A 25,365-nucleotide genomic window follows, 5' to 3' on the forward strand; every position below is an offset into this window, starting at 1 on the left:
ACCTGATGTGAAAGAAAATCTTTTCCCTCAAAACCTCTCAGTTGGAAAGCAGCAGACTTCAGATGTCCAAGAGAAGTGATTAGAGATGCCAACTAGACAGCGGGAGAGTGGTGTCACTCTTGAGAGCTCTAGCTGAAGTGGTAAGACGCAGGGCAGCTCGAGAGAGGAAGAGAAGCTTGAAGTTGTCCTGGATTCATTTAGACTCTCAGAGAACAGAATTAACCTAGAAGCTGAGTCATTTTCCCTTCTCAGCTCAAAATTACAGTTTCTTTAGGTCAAACCCACAAAGTTAGAGAGAAAATTGCTCCAGAAGTTTGAGGAAAATGACAATCCCAAATTTCTGCATTTCTCTTCTCTCCAAGTACCTGTTTGTGAGTTCATCCACTCCTGGCACCTGGAACCTTAGAAACCACCCAGTGCAACAACCTGGTCATACAGGCAAGGGCCCTGAACCCCCTGCAGATACTTGGCCCCTCCAATTTTCTCCAGTTTGGCCATTCCAAAGACACTTCTGTTAATTTGTCCAAAATGAGTTGATTTCTCCAGGAGCCGCACAGATCTCCCTTGGCTGCCCATTTATGGTAGATGTTCCTTTGCTGGACACTGGAGCACCTCATGACCATCCACAGCCCAGACATCATCCCCGGCTCTGTTCCTGGCACCTTTGGTGACTTTCCATTACCACTGTTTTCAGAGTGTTGCTCTCACCCTGTACAGAGGCCTGAAATGGTCTGGAGTCGGCTTTGTTTATACTCAACATTCTTCCCAGAAATGAGCACCAAAAATGGTCCCATAGGCATGATGACATCATCTCCCATTCCCGAGCTGGGGCTGTGGGTGTCTGACCTTAATCGTAGGGGTCGCGTCGGGTGAAGTGCATGGGGGAGAGGATTTACAGAAGTTCAGCAAGACCCACAGCTGGAGAGGGGAGGAGCAGGGTAGACTCTTCAGAGGTTTGCTTTCCAGTCTTTAAATTGTTTTTCCCGATTCTTTGGAATCTGGGGAAAACCCTCTGAGCCAGGGCCTTTGCAAGAACCTATGCTGGTCCTTTTCCAGGTGTAAGTGGTTAGAAAGTGACTTCCAACAGCTTGTTGAGACCTGTGTCCTGTTCACTCAGTCGTCTTTTACATTGTGCTTGGGGGGCACTCTTCTTTTGTGCCCTGAATACTTCTAGAGCCTGCAGTTCTGCTGCTGGTGGGGACTGCTGTCTCGAGGCTGTGTGGGTTTGGGTGCTGAACGTGGTAGGCTGGGCAGGCCTGCTCTGCTGGCAGTCAGGGTGGCATTTCCTCGTGTGGAGATCCTGCTGCATGTTAGGGCAGCACACGTCAGGGATCCCTTATGGTTGGTTGTTTGTGATTATTAAGTGGGTATCAGGGCTACCTCAGTCGGTGGACAGAGGTCTTTTATTACAAGCTTATATTTACAGTCTGCCTTAAATGCTTATTGTAGGATTTCTGGCACTTTTGGCTTTACCTTAGAATGTAAAAAATGTTTATATCCGTCAATCCTATTATCTGATGCCCATGATTAAATGTTATGCTTCCTGTGTTATTTGTATTGTGGACACTTGTGAGAGGAAAATGTGTCCCTAGGAGGTGTCCTTTTCCTGTGTCTTCCCTGCACCTGCACCTGCAAGGGATTTCGTGAGGGCCTGGGTATCTGCATGTGGGGACTCTTGATAAAATGATGGGTCTCCTTGTTCCTAAGGGGAGGATGCCGTTCCTTGATCATTCTCAAGAAGTTCATGGAAACTTGAAGTGATATCCAGCTCGAGCCCAGTCCACTGAGCAGTGGTGTTTGGCTGCAGTGCTGGCCTGTGGCCTAGGGCAGAGGGAGAGCTGTGTTGCGCTGACAGCTTCCCGCAGAGCCCCGTGTGACCAGGTTGAGCTGTGGCGGGCTGGGCCTTGGGCTACTGTGGCTTCCCGAAGGCCCGTGGCCTTTGATGGTCACTTGGGCTTTTTCCCTCCAGAGTAGTCTGAGAGCACAGCATTTACTGAGAAGGTGTGGACCAGATGGAAGCTTCCATTTGGTCATTTAGATGGGAATTACGTTGAAGTCTGGTTTCATTTTCTAACCAACCCCAACTATGGTGTTTTCTCTTTTCTTGTAGCACCTGTCCCTAAAAGCCAAAAGGGCCAAGGTCCAGGACCAGTGAGCAGAGCACGGCTGCAGCTGCGGGGACTGCGTGGTGCCCTCACCTCCACACTGCTGCCCCCCAGTGCCCAGGGGCTGAGCCGGCATCAGCTCGTGTGGGACCTTCTGCTGCTCTGAAGGGGGCTGCAGCCCGTTCGTCAGACCCTTCCTCCCCACTCCCTGCAGCGTTTGCATTTCCTGCTGGGGTCCACAGGAGTTTGTGCACGGGTGGGCATCCCGCTGCACTGCACCCAGGCAGAGCTGGAGTTGGCAGGGCCGTGCTCCTTGCTCACCCAGCTCCCTCCCTGACCCAGCATGCCACTTCTAGCAGGCAGACAGTCCTGGCCCAGTTTTGTGGGAATGAGGAGGAACATTAGCCACTGTGGGCTGAAGTACCATGTACGGTGGACAGAGGGTTTGCCAGGCTGGCTTTGCTTTCCCTGGTGGGCCACAGCTGTGTTGACCAATGAGATCTGCTGCCAGGGTTGAACACGTGTGTATCTACCAAGGGATGAGACCCTGGAAACACTGCGGATTTCTGCCCAAATCACTGAGAGTCGTGTCTGGTAGGCACAGGGGCTCCCAAACCAGATGTCTTGTTTTCCCTCTGCCCATGTCCCTGTTTATCTGTGGCCAGGTGACCTGCAAGGATTGGTGATAGACAGAAAGGACTCATGCACGCTGTTCTTTGTCAGCATAGGATTTCTCTGTCTCACAAGGGGGCTTAGCTGTCTGTCTCTGATTCCCTGTCCTCACTCCACTCGCTGAGCACTAGTGAGAGTTCGCAGCGCACACCCGTCGGGGATCCTCTGTGGCCGGAGCTCACAGCACTGAGAGGCTCTACACTTCTGTAGCTCAGGAACATAACTTCCGTCTCTGTTTGTCGTTTGTTTGCTAGGGTTCCTGTGAGAACCCGGGGGCACCTCTGCCAGCAGGCACTGGTTTCGTTGTTGCCCCTGAGCTTCTTTGCTGTGATGATGTTTGCGTTTCAACACATGACTGATAGAGATTTTTTTCCCCTTACTGTTTCAATGACATTTATTTTAAAAACACGTAGCTTGAAAATTTATTTTTGTACTGATGTTAGTTTGGATGTGCCGCTTTTGGCACCAAACATGTATGTCATTTTTATTTCCATTTTATAAACATGTAAATAATAGTGGTAACTTGTTAATAATAGCAAACCTTTATACGTAAAGTAAATATATTCCCTCCCATTGTGGTTCTTGTGGTCTGTATTTTAAGATGGTCCTGTTAATTCTTCTGAGTGCAGGCCTGGCATTAGCCGAGAAACCTGATGCTGTTGCACACAGCAGCTTCTGGGGTCACGTGGACACAGGAAGCCCCATGGGGTGAGATCATGTGAGCAAGTGCCCTCAAGACCTTAGTAGAGCAAACCATGGCATGTTCTTTAAATGAAGTCCCAAAGAGGTGCTGATTCTTGTCAGTTTCCAGTTGGCGTCGTTCTGTAGAGAGATCAGAAATATTTATTTTTATAAAGTCTGAATTTAGGACCAGGGTTGATCCTAATAAACTTCAGTTGGGGTGGAAGGAGGAAAGGATACAGGATCTGCGTTCTCTGGGGTGAGACCGGAGATCCAAAATGGGAAATCAGACAAACAATTGGGGGGGTGCAGACTTAGGGGGCATGGCGTCAGGGGCCACATCGCCTGTGGGTGCCTGGTCCTGAGCACGTCTGCCCCCTGTACGTACACTCCCCCTCTCAGAGGGCGGCCTCACCAGGCGGGCCTCTGAGCTTTGGGCCCTGTGTTAGGTCACAGCCCATTGTAGTGGAGAAGGATCTTGACTCTCAGAGCCTGCAACTGCAAAATCGTGGCCTTGGCCCCTTGGCATGCGTCTGGAGAACCACTTAGCCTCGTCAGAGAGTGATGTCCCGGCCTGGCCAAGAGAAACGAGACCACGGCCAGCAGGACCTGATTGCCTCGCAACTCACAAGACTTTGTCCCAAGTAGTTCCACAAGAGCTAGTCCCCTCAGGCTGCACGCGGGTGTTCAGATATTGTCAGTGCAGTTTCCGCAACGTTGCAGCGTCTTCCTTTGGAAGTGGGTGCTCAGGTGAGAGGGTGGAGGGGAGTTTGTGCTGGAGGCACACCTGCCGGTTCCTTCCCGCAGCTGCCCTCCCTGAGGGTTGGACCCACCATACAAGGAGTCCCCTGGTCCAGCTGGTGCTCCTAGTGGTCACTCACTCCATCAGCAGGTGCTGGTTGTACCCCTGGGCTGTGTACACAGCATAGGGATGGAGGTGGAGGGGTTTGATGACAGTGACTGGATGAGTGGACCAGCATGGAGGTGGGGCGGCAAGAACGACAGAGAGATTGCAGAGGCCACAGTGGTGGCGAGAGGCCAGGGTGGCATCCAAAGAGGTTCCCCCAACAGGAGCCTTTCCCCGTGAAGGTGCAGCTCGTGCTTGCGTGCTGCGGCCCTGGCTGTCCCCTCCCAGCTAAGTGGTTCACTTTGGCTGTGAACTTGGAGAGAGGCATGTCCCCCAGTTCCATGCTCCTGTCTACTGTTGTCCTGGCGTCAGCACAGCCTGTGACCAGCCCTGCTTTCACTTGGTGGCCTAGGTGCTTCCATTCAGTCTGGTTCCTCTGGCATTCTGTTCCTGTTCTCAGCTCCACTTTGCAGGCTCCAGGGCTGACGGCTTCTGGTCAGTCATTTCGTAGGGTCGAGTGGTGGGAGGCACAAGGCTGAGGCGCCTGAAAATCCAGATGACCATGAGTTTCCATCCTGGAACTGCTGGACCAGATCTTGTCGGTAGAACCTGGGAGTCTGCAGTTTGGAAAGCTCCCAGATGATTCTGATGATGTGGTAGCTTGGGAACCACTGATAAAGGAGACGGAACCTGAAGATGTGAGGTCATCAAGATCAGGGAGGGAGGTGAGTCACCAGCTGCGGGGTCAGGAGGAGCATCAGATTTGAGTGACAGTTGATAAATTTGTTTTTGCACAGGTCGTACTCTAACACATGCCTAGATCCAACTCCCCACCGCCCCACCTGAGCCCACTCGCCTGTTTCCCTCTGGCACTATGATCCGGGGGTTGGGTGGACTCCAGGCGGGTCCCAGCAGTGGGCACCAATGTCATTGGCCCACGGTTCTCCTGACTGCCCTCCCCAAAAAAGAAACATGTAACTATGAGCATTTCGTACAGCCTAAAGTCATTCTCTATAAAAGACCTTTAGTCTCTTTTTGGTACTAAAATATTCTTTCTTTTAGAAAGCGGTAGTGATATTAGATGGTAGTTTTTACAGTTTTCCTCAGAAAAATAAAATACCAATAATCTTACATCAGTCTCCCAATTAAAAACCAATTCAAGGGGCTGGCCCAGTGGCACAGCGGTTAAGTTTGCACGTTCTGCTTCGGTGGCCCGGGGTTCGCCGGTTCAGTTCCCGGGTGTAGACGTGGTACCACTTGGCAAGCCATGCTGTGGCAGGCATCCCACATATAAAGTAGAGGAAGATGGACACGGATGTTAGTTCCGGGCCAGTCTTCGTCAGCAAAAAGAGGAGGATGGGTAGCAGATGTTAGCTCAGGGCTAATCTTCCTAAAAAAAACCCAAAAAAACAGAAAACACCAATTCAAAACAAACAAGAACGGGTTGATAAAATCCCCAAGTCTGGGACTCACAGGGTTGCGGGCTAAGTGGGCTGTGTGGGCCAGCTGGCAGCACCGGCACCAAGCACCATAGCTCAGAAAATGGATCTGCCTTGCCAAGCAACTGAATTTCAAGTGAACTTTGGGAGCAGCTGGGGGAAAACCTGACTATACAATTGGAAGGATTCTAGTTAGCAGGACTTGGCCCCTGTACCTTCACCTTTAGATCAGATGTTTTCCACTCTGCAGTGACTCATCTGAAGTTTTCCTCAGCCTTCCAACTTGTGCTGAAACCAGGTGGTGACATTCTGGATATCCTGTAAGTTTAATCTATTTTATCTGTCACTGAAACTGGAACTAGCCAATCAAATCATTTCACGCACAGCCAGCCACTCTGGGCGAGTAGCTAGCGTCTGCATGGCAGGTCTCCTGGAGAGGGCTTGTCCTGGGAGTCTCCTCCCTCGGGCAAGCCAGGATAACATTCCGGTTTCTCTAATGAATCATGGAGATGTTGCCTTGTGTGCTCTTGGGTGGTACTGAACTTGTTCAAACAGCCTGTCTCCTTGCCTGCCAAAGAGATTCACAATGCAACATTTTCCCCTGGCCCTGGGGCATACATGGCCTCAGCCCCTCTGTGGCTTCTACTTCAGACAGTGAGCAAGCGAGAGAGGCTGCGAGGCTCAGCGGGGAGTTGGTGTGGTGGTGAGGGGCTCAGTGATGATGCCCCAGAATCTCCATAGCCAGGCCAAGGTCCAGCATGGGCTGCTGCCCAAGGCTTGTCCATTGACCATGGCCTGGGCAGTGGCTCTGAATACAAAGGTCCTGGCCAGGCTCTTCACTGGCCCAGGCTGACGGAGTGAATTCTTACATGATTCAGAAGTAGCCCAGGCTCCTTCCTGCCCCCTGCCCACTGCATCAGGACCCCAGGAGCCCTGAGGGCAGGACCTGGCTGATACGGACTTAGCAGTCTGCCTGCACTTGGTTTATTTTAGCCTTTTTGTCTCCATTCCCGCTTGCTTTTCTGTTGTGAGGTACAGTGGGGTTTGCCAAGTGCCTGCTGTGACTGTCTTTACTCTTAGCTCTTCTTTGTTTTTCGCTTCCACTTGTGCGTATGGTTTGTCCCTTTAATCTTCATCTCTCTAACTTCTGCAGTATTTCCCTTTTTACCATGAGGTTTAAAAAAGAATACAGGTGTGCATGATTTGCTTCATTTTTATACTTTTTTAGAAAATGTTTTTTCTTAACATTTATTTTATTTTTTTTGGTCTTTTTTGTACTCTATTTATTTGTTTCTAACTTTTATTTTGTACTTTTAGGTCCAAAAAAAATCTCATTTAGAGTTTTGGCTTTGCTCTGTAAATATTTTCCTCCATTGTTTTCATTTTCTCATTTAATATATTTTAAACTCACCCTAACAATCCTCCCATTTCATTTACTTCTGTTGTTTTTCTTCTTTTATATCCTTATGCTTAATTTTGTTTTCATGGTTGGCAAAAGGCCTAACTGTAGAAGTGGGAGCTGAGAGAAGATGTCTGCAATGGTTGAAAGCAACAAAGGATTAACTGTCAAGAATATACAAGGAGCTCCTACAAATTAACAATGAAAAGAGAACCCCCATAGAAAAGAATGGGCAAAGGGAATGAGCAACTTACAGAAGCAGACTCTAAAGTCTGCCAAGAGATGTGCAAACTCAGTCATCAGAAAAAGACGAACTGAAGCACCTATTAGATATCACTTTGCACTCAGCAGGTAGCAAAAATTACAAAGGTGGGTAATGCCAAGTGTTGGCAGAGATGTGGGGACCTCGGTGCACTACTGGTGTGGCCATCCTGGGGAGCTGCCTGGCACAACTCATCAAATGAAGTATGTGCATGCCTCACAGCCCAGCAATTCCCTGTCTGGGTGAATGTTCCCAATGAGATTCTCACCGGGGTCCATAGGAGACATATGTAAAGATGCTCACCCAGTGTGAGGGTAGTCGGGGGAGGGGATAGGTGGTAGTGGTGGTGGGGGGTGGAAATTGTCCATCACAGGAGAACGTGCAGGGAGAATTCAGTGGACGACACCATGGAGTTCTACAGAGCAGTTTGAAGCCACAGACAACATACAACACAGACCTTAAAAATACCTGAGTGATGAGGCTGGCCCGGCCGTGGAGCGGTTAGTTTGTGTGCTCTGCTTCAGTAGCCTGGGGTTTGCTGGTTTGGGTCCTGGGCGTGGACCTACACACCACTCATTGGGCCATGCTGTGGTGGTGTCCCACATACAAAATAGAGGAAGACTGGCACAGATGTTAGCTCAGTGACAATCTTCCCCAGGCAAAAGGAGGAGGATTGGCAACAGATGTTAGTTCAGGGCCAATCTTACTGAAAAAAAAAAAAAAGCTGAGTGAAAAAGTAAGAAACACTGAGATACAACAGTACCAATTACAGACGCTAAAAATACATGCACGTGAGAATACAATGTTTGCAAAAGCCTGTACACACAAAAAGATGCATATTAGAAGGGTTGCCTGAAGGGGGAGGATGGGAGTGAGGAATGGGGATAAAAGTAAATTAAAAACAAAATGAAACAAGATGGGATGGAAGAAGGAGCCTTGAGTGTTCATCTGCAAGAGACCTGGATTTTAGGACATTTATCCTTTCTTATGCAACATTTTAGACAGGTTTACCTGTGGCCCGGGGATGCCCCGGGTGTGTGGAGTTGGCCACACTTATGTGTGTTGATGTCAGTGGGCCTGCTGCTCCCACCCTGCAGGAGTCCCTTCTGTCCTGGATGTGAAGCTCTGCTGAACGCATGGAATGTCTTCACGCTTAGCTCCCTGTCACAGCATTTCTACTCAGATACATCTCCTGTTGTGATGCCCTTTGAACTCATACTTATTCCATGTATCCATGGCAGAGTTAGTTTTCACTGGCGATCTGAGAGCCAGCAACAGCAGCAGGCCTTGTTGGGCCACCAAGGAGAGAAAGGCATGCAGCCCTGTGGTCCCTTTCAGGAGAGGCAAATGAATTCACTGGAAAAGCCTTTCCCGAATTTATGAATAGACTGCTGGAATGGATGGCAGCTCATGTGAGTCATCTGGGCAAAGCTCACCCATATTTCCAGGACAGGAACTCCTAGGACAGATTACGTCATTGTGATCCTTCCTGCTGATCAGCATCCTTAAGATGGAATTTATGCTCTTGACCCACAGGGACTATTGTCCCTCCATTTCAGCTCTTGGCACTGTGTTTCTGGAGCCTTCTTGCCCTCAGAGCCAGCCTGGATCATTATGAAGCTAAAAAGAACAGGACACGCCAAGGCTTTGAAAATCCCTTGATCTTTTATCATTCGAGGAGCGTGTCCACTTCAGCTGTGTTTGCTGCCCCAAGATGTGGCTCCCTCTCTCCTTATCTTTGGCTTGCTGGTCATTTAGAATCAGTTTAATTAGCACTGGGGTCTGGTTTTCCAAAAATTGCCTTGCAGAGGGGAGAAATCTGGGCCAGGTTAGTGAGGCAACATGCAAATTGGAAGAGGCCACCAGGGAACTTATTAAATTTAAGTCTTACTCTGAACTTTTCATTGCTTGGAGAAAGGGTATTATAAATCATCCTGGGTGTTCCTGGCTTGGGCTGCAGACTCAGAAGGAGGGCAGATTCTGGAACAGTTACCTGTCCTGGGGGGGTGGGGTCATGGAAACCCAGCTTCCAGGGAAACAAGGCAGGTTTCCTGTTCCCAATTTATAAAGTAAAGTCAGCTCCCCTGAACTGTGATGATGCGAGTTCTGGGTGGGCCCAGAGGGAGTAAAATCTTTACATTTGATTCTGCCAATTGATTAGCCTGTGTTCTAGCTGAATTAGGACTAAAGGGCCCTGCCTTCCCACAGCCTTGCCTGACTCCTCTCCTGGTCCGTTCCCAGATGGGATTCTGACACCCATTGGGTCTTGCAGGCTGCAGGACACATACCAGTGACAGCACCACTGATGTCTCCTGAGTGGTGGAGGCAAGAGCACTGAAATCTGAGTCAGAAGACCAGGATTAAAAAGCAAAAACCAAAAAACCTTTATTGAGGTATAATTTACATTTAATAAATGCACTCATTTTAATGTGATAGTTCAATGAGTTTTGACAAATATATACACGACAAATGACCACCAAAATCACGTGTAGAACATTTCCATCCAAAAACTTCCCTCTTGATCCTTCATAGTCACCCCCCCCCCCCCCCCCCACTTCAGGCATCACTATTCTACTTTATGTCACTATGAAGTAGCCTTTTCTGTAATTTCACATAAATGGAATCATTCAGCATATCCTCTTTCGTATCTGGAGAACACCTGGGTTTAAGCCTCATCCCACAACTAGATAACTTTTTGACCCTTGGCAAGATACAATTTCTGTCTTCCTCTCAGTTTTCTCATCTGTAAAATGAGGATAGTAATAACTTACAACATTGACTCACTCAAGTGTGTACTGGTGCCCGACTGTCACAGAAGGCTCCCTATGCCCCGTCCCTGGTGCCATGATCTGCAGGCCCCTGCACCCCCTTCAAGGAAACCCCTTTTATTGAAATAAGAGAGATACGAAGACACCCCAGGAAAGAAGGGGAAGTAGTGATGAGGGGTCCCCAGATAAACGGAGGTGGCCAGAGCCTGAGCAGAGGGGAGGGCTGTGTCTGGAGGTATCCACAGAGGCCTGGAGGGAGCCTCCCTGGCTTGGGGGCTCAGGACACGGGTTTACCTAGGGGAGCGAATGTGAGTTGAGGCCGGCCGGGCTGGATGCTCCAGGTGAGCAGTGGCGTCAGGGACAGACCACGCTTGGACACACACCCACTCAGATCTACCCAGGAACAAACCTGATGGACACCCCCAGATGCTACACAGTCAGATACGGACTCACTGACATTTGACACACCCGGAAGGACTTTCAGATCAGAGAACTGCACACACGCTCACCCCAACATCCAAATATGTCCTGATTGTCTTCTGTGCGCCTGAACACAACCCAGTCCCTGCTCCCCTGGAGCTCACATGCTAGAAGATGACCCCACACTCAGGCTGCACCCCATCCTTAGCCAGGCATGTGGAGAGTCCCCGCCGGCGTGGCCCTGAGTTCCATCCAGCAGTCTTCCTGCCAATCTGCTCAGCAGAGGGGCTGTGCTGCTCTCTGCTGGCCATATGGAGGCAGTGACTCCCCAGACTGCGTGGTCTCCACCTGGCTACGGGCTGAGGGGACTGGACAGTGTTTTTCGGTCCCTTGCTTCTGGCAACCTGGCAGAGCAAATATGGAGGGGCAGGTGCAGGGTGAGGAAATCTTCCCCTGTGCCTTATCTCCTTATTTCCTGCATGCCCCTCCTTCCCTATAAGTACCTGGGTTTGAAAAGTGAGTGTTGAGCCAAATCATGCTTTTTTAAAGCTGTCTCCTAGAGCACTCCCTTCCCCTGGCACCATCCTCATGGCCCCCAGATGCTCAACTGGTTCATGGGACCCCTTCTCAGTCAACTTCCGTCCAGCAGGGATGGAGGCACCCACATCCTGAATTTGGAGGTGGAATCCAGCTGATAGCTAAGGAGGCCCATTACCTGAGGCCAGGATGCTGCAGAGGCTGGCTGATGGGCATAGGTTCCGGCCAATAGCCCAGTAGAGCCCCGCCTCCGCCATCCCAGCCCAGGGCCAGGACGCACATGAAGTCGCCATCTTGGGAGTGTATCCTCCAGCGTCAAATCTTCCAGGCCCCAGCCTTTTGAATCACCCTGAGCTGAAGCCCCAGACATCCAGGGCAGTGACAAGCCATCTCCACCGTGCCCTGGCCAAATTCCTGACCCACAGAATTGGTGGGCATAATGAAATGGTAGTTTTTGTGCCACCAGGTTTTGTGGTGGATTGTTATGCAGCCCCTGGAGCACCATGACAAGCTCCCACATCAGATGCAGGCCGTGAGGGGCTAAATGGGCCTCTGAAGCCTGGTCTGGAAATGGACCCACCTTGGTAAGGCTGATTCCTTACCAGCAAGGGCTCCCTTCCAGCTAAGCATCCTGGACCTCTGGGGGCCTCCAGCCACGTGATTCTTAGGGGGTTGGTGGCACTGAGCGAGTCAGCCCATGTTCCCTCAATTTGAGTCTGACTCATGTTTATTCTAAGAGGAAACCAGTGTTTTATGTGACAACCATTTCCTTTGAAGGGTCTTAAGTGGAGGAGTGGCACACTGCGATTTGGAATTGCAGAAAGTGTCATGCACGTGGGGTTGGGGAGTGGTGGGGTAGGGACTGGGCCAGAGGGAAGGCAGGGACACCGTGGAGGAGAGGGTTGCAGGGATACTGCCCTTTGTCCTCCGCAAGGAAGAACTGAGGCTCGACGGACCTTGCCCAAGGTGGACGCAGCTCGCGCTGGGTCCACGCCCCGGGGCTTGCCCGTGCTCTGGACAGCAGGCAGGCCTGTGGAGCTGTGCTCCGTGCGCGGGGCAAGGCCAGACCTCCAGCCCTGAGTCCCGGCCCGGGTTGCGGGAGACCCTGTGTCCTGCGCGCCCCCAGCGCGGTCTGAGACAGCGGGACGTTCTGGCCGATGCTGGCGCGGCGGCCGGCAGGGGGTGCTGGCGCTCTGCGTTTGCGCCGCCAGGACAACCCTGTCCCCGCTCAGGTCGGCCAGTGCCCAGAACCGGCCAGACCCATGCCCTTGCCCTGTCCTCTGTCACCACCTGCCCACCAGGCACGCTCCCAGCTGCTCTGGGCCCAGCCTGAGAGCCTCGGAATGGAAGGAGCCTCCCCATCCACCGCCCATGACTGAGTCCCCTGCTCTGCCCACTCTGCTCAGAGCTGGACTTGACCCACTGGGTCCTTAAACCTTGGCCACGTCCCAGAGGAAGGCATGAGTCTCCCCAGTTTACAGGTCCAGTTCCTGATAATAGTAATCAACAACAGAAATCAATACCAGCTAACCTTTATGGCGTTATTGACCTGGCTTGCCACAGTCCTTCAGAGTGGAGTTGGGACAGGTAGGGGAGGGGTGTCAGGCCAGCCCTGGGAGATGACCACCCTCACAGCCACCTGCTCCCCCATCAGGGTCCTTGCAGACCTGAGGACCTGGTAGGAGGAGCAGGTGGGCTGTAACAAATCTGAGGGACCAGTGGGATGTCCAAACTATCCCAGGCCACTCCATATCTCCACTTCTGAACATTGTGGGCAGCCCTCCTGCAGCCTTGAGTGGCCAGAGAGCCTGGGTAGTGGCCCAGGAGCAGGAGGACTGGTACCTACCAGGGTGCATTGCCCAAGGTCATAGTGCTCAGAACTACAGCCTGATCCAAGAGCTGTGCCCACCTGTGCCGGGGCCGTGAGGTTGAGGCCACGTCCATAGCCAAGGGCTCTTGGGGCCTGGTCTCATTCCAGTCTAGGTCCTGGTCCTTTGGAGACTGGTCAGTGAGCAGCCCCAGCATGTAGTGGTATGACATGGTGGTTAAGGGCTTGGTCCTTAGAGCCACAATGCTTGGGTTTAAGTCCTGCTGCCACTACCTACCTGCTGTGTGACCTTGGCCATGACACTAAACCTTTGCCTCAGTTTCCTCGTCTTTAAAATGAAGGTAATAATAGAATGCATCTCTGTATTAATTGTGCTTTTTACTTTTCGTGTTTTATGATGCTTTGACATCTCAGGGCCTTGCAGACCCAGGGAGGGACTGCCTCTCCCAGGGCTGGCTATTCCTAGAGATAGTGAATAACTGCAAACTGACCAACCCAAAGCCCCTGCCCCCAACCATCTCCTTTCTCTCACTCTCACACTCCAAGCCAATACTCCCTGTGCCCTGCATCACCCAGGGCCGGGTACGGGTGACAGCCCCTGGAGCCTGGAGCCCGCTAAAATCACTCCAACTAGCCAGTCCTAAGCTGCTCACCTTGCCTGGTGCATTCCTTCCTGTGAAAACCATGGTAAAGGCCCGTGCTTTCCCCTCGCTCCTTCTGCCTCCTGACCGACCCTGGTGCTTCTCCATGTGGCCCTGAGTGGTCTGGCATGGCCCTCCTCTTGGGACTGTCAGTAATAAACTCTTCCTTCGAGGCAGCTGCCTCCGTGTCTGTTGTCTTGCCACACCTGATTACAACAACATCCGGGTTCATTATGAAAGAACCACATTAGATTGTTGCAAGGATCAAATGACTTAACTTTTCTAAAGTGCTTACAACTGACACGTGGTGGATGCTAAGCAAGAAGTAGCTGTTATTATTACATCTTCTCTGCACTGTTTGTACCAACTGCGACTCTGAGCCTGCCCTAAGCACGGGCTGCAGCTCGCACCAGGTGCCTGGTCGAAGGTCAGCTAGGTGCTCCCTGCCCTTTGGTGCCCTTGGCGGTGGCACCAAACACCCAAGCTGACAATGAGCGCCAGGTGAGGAGGGCTGCCGGGGGCAGAGCAGGGAGGGGTCTAGGAGCCGGCAGAGGGGCCCCCACCTTTGCCATTTGGCTTCAGGGACTAAATTCCTAATCAGGGTCTCCAGTAACCCCGCCTCCCCGGCCCACACCCCTGAGAACCCCCAGCTCAAGTGGGGAAATCGCCCCTTGATAATTACTCCCAGAGATAATTACTCCTAATAATAATAGTAATTTGCTGGGTACTCACAGCAACCAGCACCTTGTATCAGCAGTTCTCAAACTTTGGTCTCAAGAACTCCTTATGCTCTTAAAAATTATTGAGGATCTCAAAGAGCTCTAGCTAATGTGGGTCGTATCTGTCACTATTTACCATTTGAGAAGTTAAAACTGAGAAGTTGTAATAATATTTGTTTATAATTTATTTAAAATTGCAATAATAAATGCATTACGTGCATGTTAACATAAATAACATTTTATTAAAAAAAGTCTATTTCCCAACAGAAAAAAATTTAAGGAGAAGGAAGCGTGGCATTGTTTTACATTTTTGCAAATCTCTATAATGTCAGGCTTTTTAGAAAACAGCTGAGTTTTCATATTTGCTTCTGCATTCAAGTTTTTGAGATAGCGCATGTCATGCAGCTTCTAGAACACTCCATTGGGAGTAAAAAAAAATCTTTCACTGAGAGAAAAAAAGACAACATCTTAGTAGTATTATGAACATAGTTTTGACTATTATGGACCCTCTAGAAGGGTCTCAGGGACCCCCCAGGGGTCCCCAGAACATACTTCGGAAACTCCTGCCTTATATATACGATGGGTATGTTCTTATATGCCCCAGCTTTACAAATGAGGAAACTGAGGCACGGGGGTTGAAGTGACTTGTTGACGGTTACGCAGCTGGGATCCAAAGCCAGGCTGTCTGAGGGGCTGCTCACCAGGAAAAGACCTTGACTTTGGTGTCAGTGGCCCCAGCACTCCGTCCTGAGAGAGAGAGTTGGGACTGGACACAGACAAAGCGAGACGGGCTGGATGGGCCAGCGGGGAGGGGAGCTAGGCCTGAAGTGAGGGGGGCTTGGGAGGGGCCCGGGGGATCAGTTAGTCACCAAGTGGTCCCGGTGACAGGGCTGGAGATGGCAGCTGGCGGCGGATGCAGCCTCCGGCTGGAAAATCAATAGGTGATCAGTGGTCCAGGGGCACCGCTGTTCATCAGGTGCGTGGAGAGGCAGGGGCGGGGGCGGGGGGCCAGGAGGAAATATCACTGACCCCCGGCAGGATTGATCAAACAGCCAGACACCCAAGGCCAAACTCACTAATAAAGTGAGACGTCCGGCTCAGCCGGGCGGCTGCCGGCTGAAGGTCTTAAAAAAACCGCTTAGCTGGGGAGTTCTTGCTAAACTGTCTTTGTTTCTTGAAGCCAGTGGAGGGAGGGCGGGCTGGGGGAGGCCTGGCTTGGCCTGCATGTCTTGGTTTGATGCAGGTCTGGACCATGGAACTCCGAAGCCACATGGCATGTGTGTGTAGGCATGTGCACTTGCTACAACACACACCATTTACACACAGCATGTGTGCACACATATATGCATGTGCTATATCACATACGTGTGCACAAATGTGCCGGTGCATATATGTGCACCTGCTAAGCATGTACTGTGTATACATGACACATATGCATGTTACAGCACACGTGTGCACAAATGTGCCTGTGCACGTGTGCATATATGTGCATGTGCTACAGCACTCACCGTTTGCATTTGTGGGATAATCACCTGTGCTCGTGGGTTCAACTCTTTCTTCTTCGTTTTTTACTAATATCACCATTTCCTCTGCCTATAACCCCAAAGATGCAACATTTGCAATGACAGTCATGATTATTACGGGGAGATTGTATCTAAAAAGCTAGGATGTACGATAGAGAGAGACTGTAGACGTGGAAAGGAAGAAGGAGGGGGAGAAAAAGTGAAGGGCCTGCGTGGAAGGAGTTAAGGAGTGTTTGGGCCAGAAGTTGAGGGAGAGGAACTGAGGGCAGAGAGGGGCCAGGGCAGCTGCGGGTGAGAAAAGTAAAGGATTAAGGATGTGCAAGTGGGATGTTAAGAAGCGTTCTGGGCGATGACTTTGACGTCCTTTGACATTCCTGGAGGGATCCGGGTGGAGGGAGAGCAGGATGACTTCTGGTAACTTTCTGATGGTTGGACTGTATTTTGTTAAGTGTGCTGGGCTCGTGGGTACACCAAGTTTATTTGGGTCCAATAATAATCATTCCTATTAAGGCTTACATTTTATGGAATGTTTTCGTGGACCAGAGATTGTACCAAGAGCTTTCCACGTGTCATCTGCTCCTAGTCCTGAGGGATGGTATTGCTTTCATGTCCATTTTCTGGATGGGTTTATGGGAGCTCAGAGGTTCAATGACTTGCTTACGTCATGTGGCCAGGAAGGGGTGGAACTGGGGTTTGAACCCAGCCTTCTGACTCCAGGGCCCTCTGCTGCGTCGGTCATTATTTCAGAGTCTTCGAGGGGTGCACTGTGGATGCTGGGGGACCAGGCAGGTAGACCAAGCCTGCATTTGGAGGGGATTGGCATCTTCCGCTGTGGTACCTCGTCCTGAATCAGGAGAGCAGGGCTCCGGTGTGCGGGGCCGAGCATTTGGCTCGTGTACCATTCAAACTCCTCTCCCGCCAGCAGTTACAGCCTGTGTGAGCCCCGAGCCCCTTCCCGGAGCCCCCAGCTAGGCACCTTCTCTCTCTATTGGTGAAGCCCATGGGGATGTGTAGGAAGGGGCTGGAAGGGTCTGCTGTGCCCTGGCAGCTGACTGCAGCTAGCATGTGTAGGTCTTAAACTCTAAAGCCTTTGGGATTTTATAAAAGCATGAAACAGATCCATTGAGAGTGACCAAGGACCCAAGCCATGGGAGAAATGTAAAAGCATATTTCCTCAAAGCGTGGTCCTCTGTCCATCTGCATCAGAATTACAGAAAGAACATGACAATGGAGATACCTGGGTCCCCCAGCCCTACTGAATCAGAATCTCTGAGGCTGGGACCAAGGGATCTGCAGCTTTAAAAACGTCTTGAGTAATTCGTCTGCACATTCGAGTCTGATCCTCTGCACTTGCTGTTCCCTCGGTCTGGCATGCTCTCTCCGTAGATCTTCCCTGGCTCACAGCTGCACTCCTTTAGGCCTCTGTTCGAATGTCACCTTCTCAGAGATGCCTTTCCTGCCCACCTTACCTAAATTAACACCCCCTTCATGCTTAACTCCCTTACGCTTATTACTTACTTTCATTGCGTGGATCACTAACTGAAATTACTTACATACGTACATTGCAGTATACGACATATAAAACACAATGCATGATACACACTATGTAATACATATTATATATCAGTGTGGCTATTTGCTCCTTTTGGACCGCCCCTCTGGGAGCAAAGCCTCAGAGGGCTGGGGCTGCCCATCTTTTCACGGACGCACCCTGGGTGGCCAGCACAGAGCCCAGGAGAGGTTGATGCGGGGGAGGGAAGATGCAGGCGGAGTGCCCAGTGCCTGGTGGGTGCTCAGCCCCTGGTCCCTGGACATCATGACTGTGGATCCCCTCTGCCCTTGGAGAGGCCACGTGGGCCTGGCCTGGTGGAGCCCCCAAGCTTGGGCCTTTGGGCCAGAACAGCCTCATTTATTCATCCGCAAGTCTTAGGGATATTATCACATTCTGTGTGTGCTGTAATGTGAAGAAGACTGGGAAGCATTGGTGTAAGTGCAGGGGTGGAGGCAGCTATATTGGGCCCTGAGGCCCCTGTACTTTGTTCACTGGTCTTGGGCCAGCCTCTGTCTGTGAGTATGAGCTTGCCTGCACCTCTGTTTCCTGTAAGAGCGGCGGCTTAACCAGAACATGACAGTAACTGTAGCCCAGGAAGAGGCTGAGGGCCTTAAAGGAGCAGAGGCTGTGGAGTGGGGAGGAAATGGAGTGTCTGTGAACTGGGAAGGACGTTGCTAAGAAGAATCTGAAGCCCAAGAAGAGAGAAAAGATTGTTAGAGGGCTTGCAGCATTGATATACTAGTTGAGTATCATTATCCTTGTTTTGTAGATGAGGAAACTGAGGTTCAGAGTGTCTCAAAACGTCACTGGAGTCAACGGCAGAGCTGAGGGGGGCCTCGCTCCACGCCTAGTGCTTTCCCTTCTCAACACCACTCCTTGTAGCTCAAGGAAATTTGACAAAAAGTGCCTCAAAACTTCAAACTTGACCAAGTACCGGGTCTTCTTGTGACATCTTGGTGGAGAAGACGGAGCAATGTCTCCTGGCATTTGGGGCAATTGGGTGGACCACACCAGTGTCAATGGGAGTAGAACGGACTTGATGTTTTGCCGTCTGAGGAACGGCAGGAGGACTGAGGCTGTCCTGTTGGCAGAATAAAGAACTTAGGGGGTGTACTGGGTTGAATAATAGTGCCCCAAAAGATATGTCTACCTGGACCTTGTGAATGTGGCCTGCTATGGTCTGAACATTTGTGTCCCTCCAAAATTCATATGTGGGAACCTAACCCCAAAAGGTGACGACATTAGGAGGTGGGGCCTTTGGGAGGTGATTGGGTCATGAGTGTGGAGCCCTCCTGAATGGGATTAGTGCTCTTATAAAAGAGACCCCACAGAGCTCCCTAGCCCCTTCTTCCATTTAGGGACACAGAGAAAAAGTGATGGCTATGGACCAGGACCCACACACGACTATGCTAGCAGCCTTATCTTGGACTTCCAGCTTCCAGAACTGTGAGAAATAAATTTATGTTGTTTATAAGCTACCCAGTCGGTGGTATTTTGTTATAGCTGCCTGAACAAATGAATATATAACCTTATTTGGAAAAAGGGTCTTTGCAGATGTAATTAAGGTAAAGATCTCAAGATGAGAGCATTCTGGACTCTCTGGGTGGGCCTTAATCCAATGACCTGTGTCTTTATAAGAAGAAGAGAAGATGCGGACAGAGGAGGAGACACACAGAGAAGAGGCTGTGAAGACAGAGGCAGAGATCGGAGCCACACTTCTACAAGCCAAGGAACCCCAGGGACTGCCAGCAGCCCCCAGAAGCTGAGGGAGAGGAGTGGAACAAATTCTCCCTCAGACCCTCCAAGAGGAACCAACCTTGCGAACACCTTGACTTTGGACGGGCCCCCAGAAGTGTGAGGGAATACTTTCTTGTTGTTTTAAACCACCAAGTTCATGGTAATTTGTTATGCCAGCCCTTGGAAACTAATATATGAGGGTAGAATGCTGTTCTCGAGGAAACGAGAGCTGACATGTGAAAGGGAGTTCCACTCACTGTGTGTCCCTGGAGGACTGTGGAACGTACAGAGATCCAGCTTCCAGCGCCTAGTGATGAGGACTTTCTACAGCCAGACGGTTCAAGGCTGGAATGGGCTGTGTTGGGAAGGAAGGAGCACTTCATCACTGATACGGCTGTAGGGGAGTTTAAGCATCTGTTACGTAGTTGAACTGGACAACTTGTGAGGGCTCCTCCAGCCCTGAGAATCCATGCACTGGTGCAAGGAAAGAAGGAAAGGTTTAGATGGATGACAAAGCACCTAGAGTGGATGCCCAGGTTGGCGTCCAGAGCCCTGATGGATGGTGATGGCGGTTGGTCAAGAAATGGGTCTGTGGGAGAGGAGGATGCTGAGACCTCGCGGCTGGGTGGGCAGGGGCATCTCCCAGGCTCTGGAGGGTCTGCAGGCTCTGTTCTCCGTGAGCCTCACAGACCCTCCGTCAACTCCCCCTGCCCGCCATCTTTCGGTAAAGTCGTCTCCGTGTTGATGCTGCCTTGGATGAGATGTTCACAACCCCCGAAGGGACAACGTCTCTCAATAAGCCACCATGTTTTCCCACCCAAGAACTGGCTGTTTCAAATTCACTAAAATTGGTTTGATATTCTCTTCTGATTTCTGTGCCCAAGAGCTGGTGTGGACAGAATTCACAGTGTCATGAACTGGTGACTGTAACCGACTGTTCAGTCAGAAAGAAGTAAACAAGTTTTTTGAGTTGTACCTTTCAGATTGGCAGTGGGTGTTGGCGTGGGTGTGAGTAAACGGCGCGCTCGCCCGTTTATTACAGGAGAACCCATAGGCACGACCCTTGTGGAGAAGAGTTCACAAATGCCATTGAGATACAAAATGGGGGCGGCGGTTTTGGGTTTCTCAGTCCTCAGAACTCAGCTGGGTAAGAAGCGCAAGTTTTTGTTATTCTGTAGTTGAATTCAATTTCTGTCTCAGTATCGCCCCCTCCCTCCCAAATATACATATCCTTTCACCTTTAGGCAGAAAGTTAATTCTAGCTCATTCAGGATGAACTCACCACCTGAGAGCCTTCTCAGCCAATTAAATTTTCTTCTCTTACCCACTTCCTCCTGGGGGGCACTGTACTGGGGGGGGGGTGGGGTGGTTGCTTAGGTAGTAAATCCTTGCTGGGTCGTCACCACACGCCCCCAAGATGGTGTTGGTAGAGGTGTCTATGGCCCAGTGCAGGATTCGTGTGGGGCGTTTGCTCATTGCCCCGTGGCATTGAGACCCCCTCTCGCGTCCACAGCTCACCTCCACCTTCTCAGAAGCATGGACACATTGGGCTGTTCCTCTGAGCTCCTCTGGAGCAGCAAAGCGCTGTGACCTTAGGCTGTGCATCTCCCTATGCCATCTCTGCTAGAGTGACTAGGTGATGCACGGGGTCCAGGACGCCTCCACTTCTGGAGCCCCAGTCCTATCCGAGGCACCATCATCACCCGCCTACCCAGTCCCATATTAGCACCCTGAGCAGGATGGCAACCTGCGTGGCCTTTTCTCAGAGACCTTCATCAGCTCTCACTTCCCCCTCCACTGTCCAGTTCACAGAGTTTTCTTGTTTTAATTCCCTCCTTGCAGGAAGAGAATTTCCCTCATCAGGCACTCGTCCACATCTTCCCTCTTGAACCTAAAAACCAGAACATCCCCACTCAGCCTGTCTGGCGGGCTGGCGCCTGAATGGGGAGAGCGTCTGGGAGTAAAAAGCAACAGGCTCACACAATATTCATCCTTCGTGTACCACTGTTAGAACAGTAAAATCACAGAGGCAGCAAGTGGACTAAAGGCTACCAGGCCTGGGGCGGGGAGCAGGGATGGAAAGTCAACTCTTAATGGGTTTAGAGTTTTCTTTGGGGTGATAAAAAGTTTTGGAGATGGATAGTGATGAAGGTCGCACAAGATTACAAAAATAAGTAATGCCACTGAGATGTACATTTAAAAATGGTCAAAATGGCTAATATTATATACATTTCCCTGCAATAAAATTTTTTTTTGAAAAAAAGCAGCAGCGCAGAAAAATCCCACGTTGATTAATACTTGACAACAGCTTTCTGACCCTGACTGGCTCCACTTGGGGGAAATCAAGTCAGTGGAAGCCCCTGTGGAGGCATTCAGGGCTGGTGGTGAGGAGGTTGGTTGCAGCCCAGGATGTGACAGTGGGACACTGGAGACAACCCGCATATCCATCAGGGGGGCCTGAATGATGGTGGAGCCACACGTGGAAAAGGTTGTGCAGTGGGATAACGAATGAGCCCTGCCCCCAGCATGTGCTGACGTGGAAGATGCCTGCGACGTGTTGTCGAGGGAGCAGAATAATGCGGGTGGTAGCACCCTGTTTGTGTAAAGACACCTATATATATGGAATGGGTATGAATGTGCGGGACCTTTGAGGTAAAGGCGATGACACTTCCCTCCCCCTCGACCCCTTCCCTGTCTCTTTGCCAGACAAAGGATCGTGTCTGCCTCCTCACCACTCTTTCCTCTTTCACTAGCTGGGGGTTTCTATTCCACATCTCTGCGGGGCATGATAATCTTTTTTGTCTTTTTTCGGTAACGTTTAAAAACTTGTGAGAAGTAACTAATGTACAGAAAAGTGCATAAACACGCAAATGTTTAGTTTAAGGCAAAAACCCATGTACACACCACCCAGGTCAAGAAATCGAACATCTTGGGGGCCGGCTCCGTGTCCGAGTGGTTAAGTTCTCACACGCACTCTGCTTTGGTGGCCCAGGGTTTCCCCAATTTGGATCCTGGGTGTGGATGTGGCACCGCTCATCAGGCCACGTTGAGGTGGCATCCCACATACCACAACTAGAAGGACCCACAAATAAAAAAAATGCAACTATGTACTGGGGGACTTGGGGAGAAAAAGCAGAAAAAAAAAAAGATTGGCAACAGTTGTTAGCTCAGGTGCCAATCTTTAAAAAAAAAAAAGAAAAAAGAAATCGAACATCCTATGTTCCTCTCCTCAGTCAACTGCTCCGAGAGGTAACTGTTATCCTTAATTTTATGGTAATCGTCGTTGCTTTTTTAGAAAAACCTTTTTATCTGGAAATAATTTTAGATTGACAAAAGAATTGCAAGAAGAATACCAAGAGTTCCTGCAGCCCCCTCACCCAGCTTCCTCTAAGGAAAACATCTCCTGTGACCATGGCACGTTTATCAAACTGAGGAATTCCCATTGGTACGATGCTATTCACTGAACGACACGCTGCATTCGGATTTCACCAGGTTTCCCACTAATGTTCTTTTCTTGTCCCGGGGTCCAGTCTGGAATCCATATTGCACCTAGTGTTCATGACTCCACAGTCTCCCCCAGTCTGTGAGTTTCTCGATCTTTCTTGTTTTTCATGACCTTGACACTTTCAAAGAGTCCTAGTCAGAAATTTTGTACAGTTTTTGCTTTTCTTTATAATTTTCCTGTCCTAAGTAGGTATCCCCTGAACAATATAGTTTCGTTTTGCCTGTTTTGAATTTTACGTAAGTGGAATAATATATATATTCTTTTGTGTCTTACCTTTTATTTAACATTATGTTTTTGGAGAGTCATCCGTGTTAGCATGTGTAGTTGCTGTTCAATTTCCTTGCTGCATATTATTCCACTGTGTGGCTACACTATATTATGATAATAACAATACAATGGCTGTAATTGAACCATTTTACATTCGATAGACTTATGAGTCATTTCCAGTTTGGGGCTATTGCAAGCAATGCTGCCAGGAGCCTCCTTATTCCATGTCTCAGGAAGTATGTGGACCACGTGTCTCTAGGGCAAATATCCGGGAGAGGAGACCTGGGTCACAGTGTGTGTGCAGCTTCAATTTGGCTAGGTGCCACCAGACTGGTTTCCAAAGTGGCTGCATCAATTTTCAGCCCCACCTGCAGTGTCCGAGAGTCCACAACATGCCACCTGACTACCTTTTGAAATCAAATTGAATCAGTCAAGGTCCTGGCAGGAAAGTGGTATATAGACAGCGCTTAGAACAGTGGCAGGGGCTAATTTAGGAGAGTCTAGCAAAGAGACTATTTAAAGAAGGGTGGGTAGGGTTCTAGGAACCAGGCGCCAGCAACAGCAGGGGGCTGATACCGCCTGACCAGAAGTGGGGAGGAGAGGGAAGAGCAAGCGGGGCTCCCGCGGGAGCTGTGGGCGTGTGGCCATGCTTCTCAACACGTTTTCATCCTTGCCCCCTGGTAGGTTCATTTGTGTCCACCCCCCCCCCCCCCCAAAATATGACCAAGTCCTAAGCCCAGTACCTATGAATGTGGCCTTATTTGGAAATCGAGTCTTCGCAGATGTGATCAAGTTAAGACGAGGTCTGTCTCAGTCAGCTCAGGCTGCTGTAACAAAACCCCACAAACATGGGGGCCTCAACAGCACGCATTTGCTTCTCACAGTTCTGGAGGCTGAAAGTCTAAGGTTGCGGTGTTGGCAGATTTGGTGTCTGCTGAGGGCCCACCTCCTGGGTTGTAGATGGCAGCCTGGTCCCCGGGCACACACACACGGCCTTTCCTTGTGGAGAGAGAAAGAGAGATGGCTCCATCTTCCTCTTCTTCTAAGGGCACGAGGCGCAGCAGGAGGGCCCCACTCTCATGCCCTCTTCTAGAACTAATTACCTCCCAGAGGCCCCACCTCCTAATACCATGGCATGGAAGGTTCGGGCCTCAACATACGAATTTGGGGGGGATGCAAGCACTCAGTCTATAACAAGGTCACACTGGATTAGGGTGGGCCTCACCCAGTAACTGGTGTCCTTAAAAAAAGAGGGAATTTTGGACACAGAGATACAGGGAAGGAGGCCATGTGAAGACGGGAGCGGAGATCGGAGAGACCTGCCACAAGCTAAGGAGCAGCAAGCATTGCCGGTGACCATGGGAAGCTGGACTCTTCCCCAGAGCCTTCAGAGGAAGCGGGTCCGAGAGAAACCTTGATTCCAGACTCCTGGCCTCCAGAGCCCAGAGAGAGTGCATTCCGCTGTTCTAAGCCGCCTGGTTGTGGTGCTTTGTTACGACAGCCCAGGGAAATGGAGACAGCGTTTCTAGCAAGGAGCACTTTGAGACGTCTTCCCCAGCTGTTCCCTCCTGGTCCCTGTGAAATGTCAAGCCCGTGGATATATCGCATATCTGTTTTTGTGCTTTGGCTCTTTGAAGGGTCACACGCCATCGTGATATGTGAGATTTTTACTCCCTGAAAATCAGTGGTCAGTCCCTTGCAGTGAAATCACGCCTGATGAGACTGCGTGGATCGGAGGGAGCACACAGACGGAGGGGAGGCAGAGAGGGGGCTGGAGGACAGATCCCTTCCTGACCTCTCCTCCCTCCCTCGCCCCTTGGTTTCCCGCCAGGGCCTCCCACTGGCTGGACTCGTGCTGGAGCACAGGGATGCTGTCCACTGAGGTCAGCCTCCTGGGGCACAGCCGGGCTGAGAGGGGTGGAGAATGGATGAGGGGGGTACAGACAGAGAACCGCCAGCTCACAGACACAACGGGCTCACAGCACCCCGCCAGTCCTTGAGGGGCCACCCTTCCTTGGCTGGGAATGTATGAGAGCCCCCAAGGCTGACGTGGCCCAGCAAAATGGGAAGAAAGGCTGATTTTCTGTCCAGATATCCTCTGCCCCTCTTCCTGAACCGCGTGAGGATCTGAAGATGGGCAGGTGTGGGCCTCTTCATGAGGCCCTGAAGGTGTGGCAGTCAATGCCAGCATCCCTGGGCTCCAGCCCACCCTCCAGTGCTGCAGAGGAACGTGGCCCAGCAACCCTGCTCATGGCTCCCTCTCCCTCTTCCCCTGCCTCACTCCTCCTCAAGGAGCCTTGGAGCCCTTCCCTCCAGACCCTCCAGTTCTTTCATCTGGGGGAATCAAGGATTCTCTATGGAAAGGCAGGAAACAAGACGAGAACTAGCGTCTTAGGGATTACAAGAGGCAGTGGAGTGTAGCAGGTAAGAGTTTGGATTCCGGGCCGGACTGCCTGGGTTTGG

The 25,365-nt window shown here is 50.7% G+C and overlaps 1 protein-coding gene across 9 annotated transcripts in view; it reads left to right on the forward strand.

Moving 5' to 3' along the window:
- Positions 1 to 3,350, forward strand: part of DHX35 (DEAH-box helicase 35) — a 67,680-nt gene extending 64,330 nt beyond the window's left edge. For all 9 annotated transcript variants that reach the window (XR_011431059.1, XR_011431058.1, XR_011431060.1 and 6 more), the window contains one exon: positions 2,111 to 3,350. Coding sequence is in view for 3 of the 9 variants with exons in the window: in XM_023626562.2 (XP_023482330.1) it covers positions 2,111 to 2,155 (45 nt within the window). In the remaining 6 variants the exon portion in view is untranslated. The remainder of the gene's footprint in view (positions 1 to 2,110) is intronic.
- The last annotated feature ends 22,015 nt before the right edge of the window (positions 3,351 to 25,365 follow it).

Source organism: Equus caballus, chromosome 22, assembly GCF_041296265.1.
Source record: "Equus caballus isolate H_3958 breed thoroughbred chromosome 22, TB-T2T, whole genome shotgun sequence".
In the NCBI taxonomy this organism is placed as follows: domain Eukaryota; kingdom Metazoa; phylum Chordata; class Mammalia; order Perissodactyla; family Equidae; genus Equus; species Equus caballus.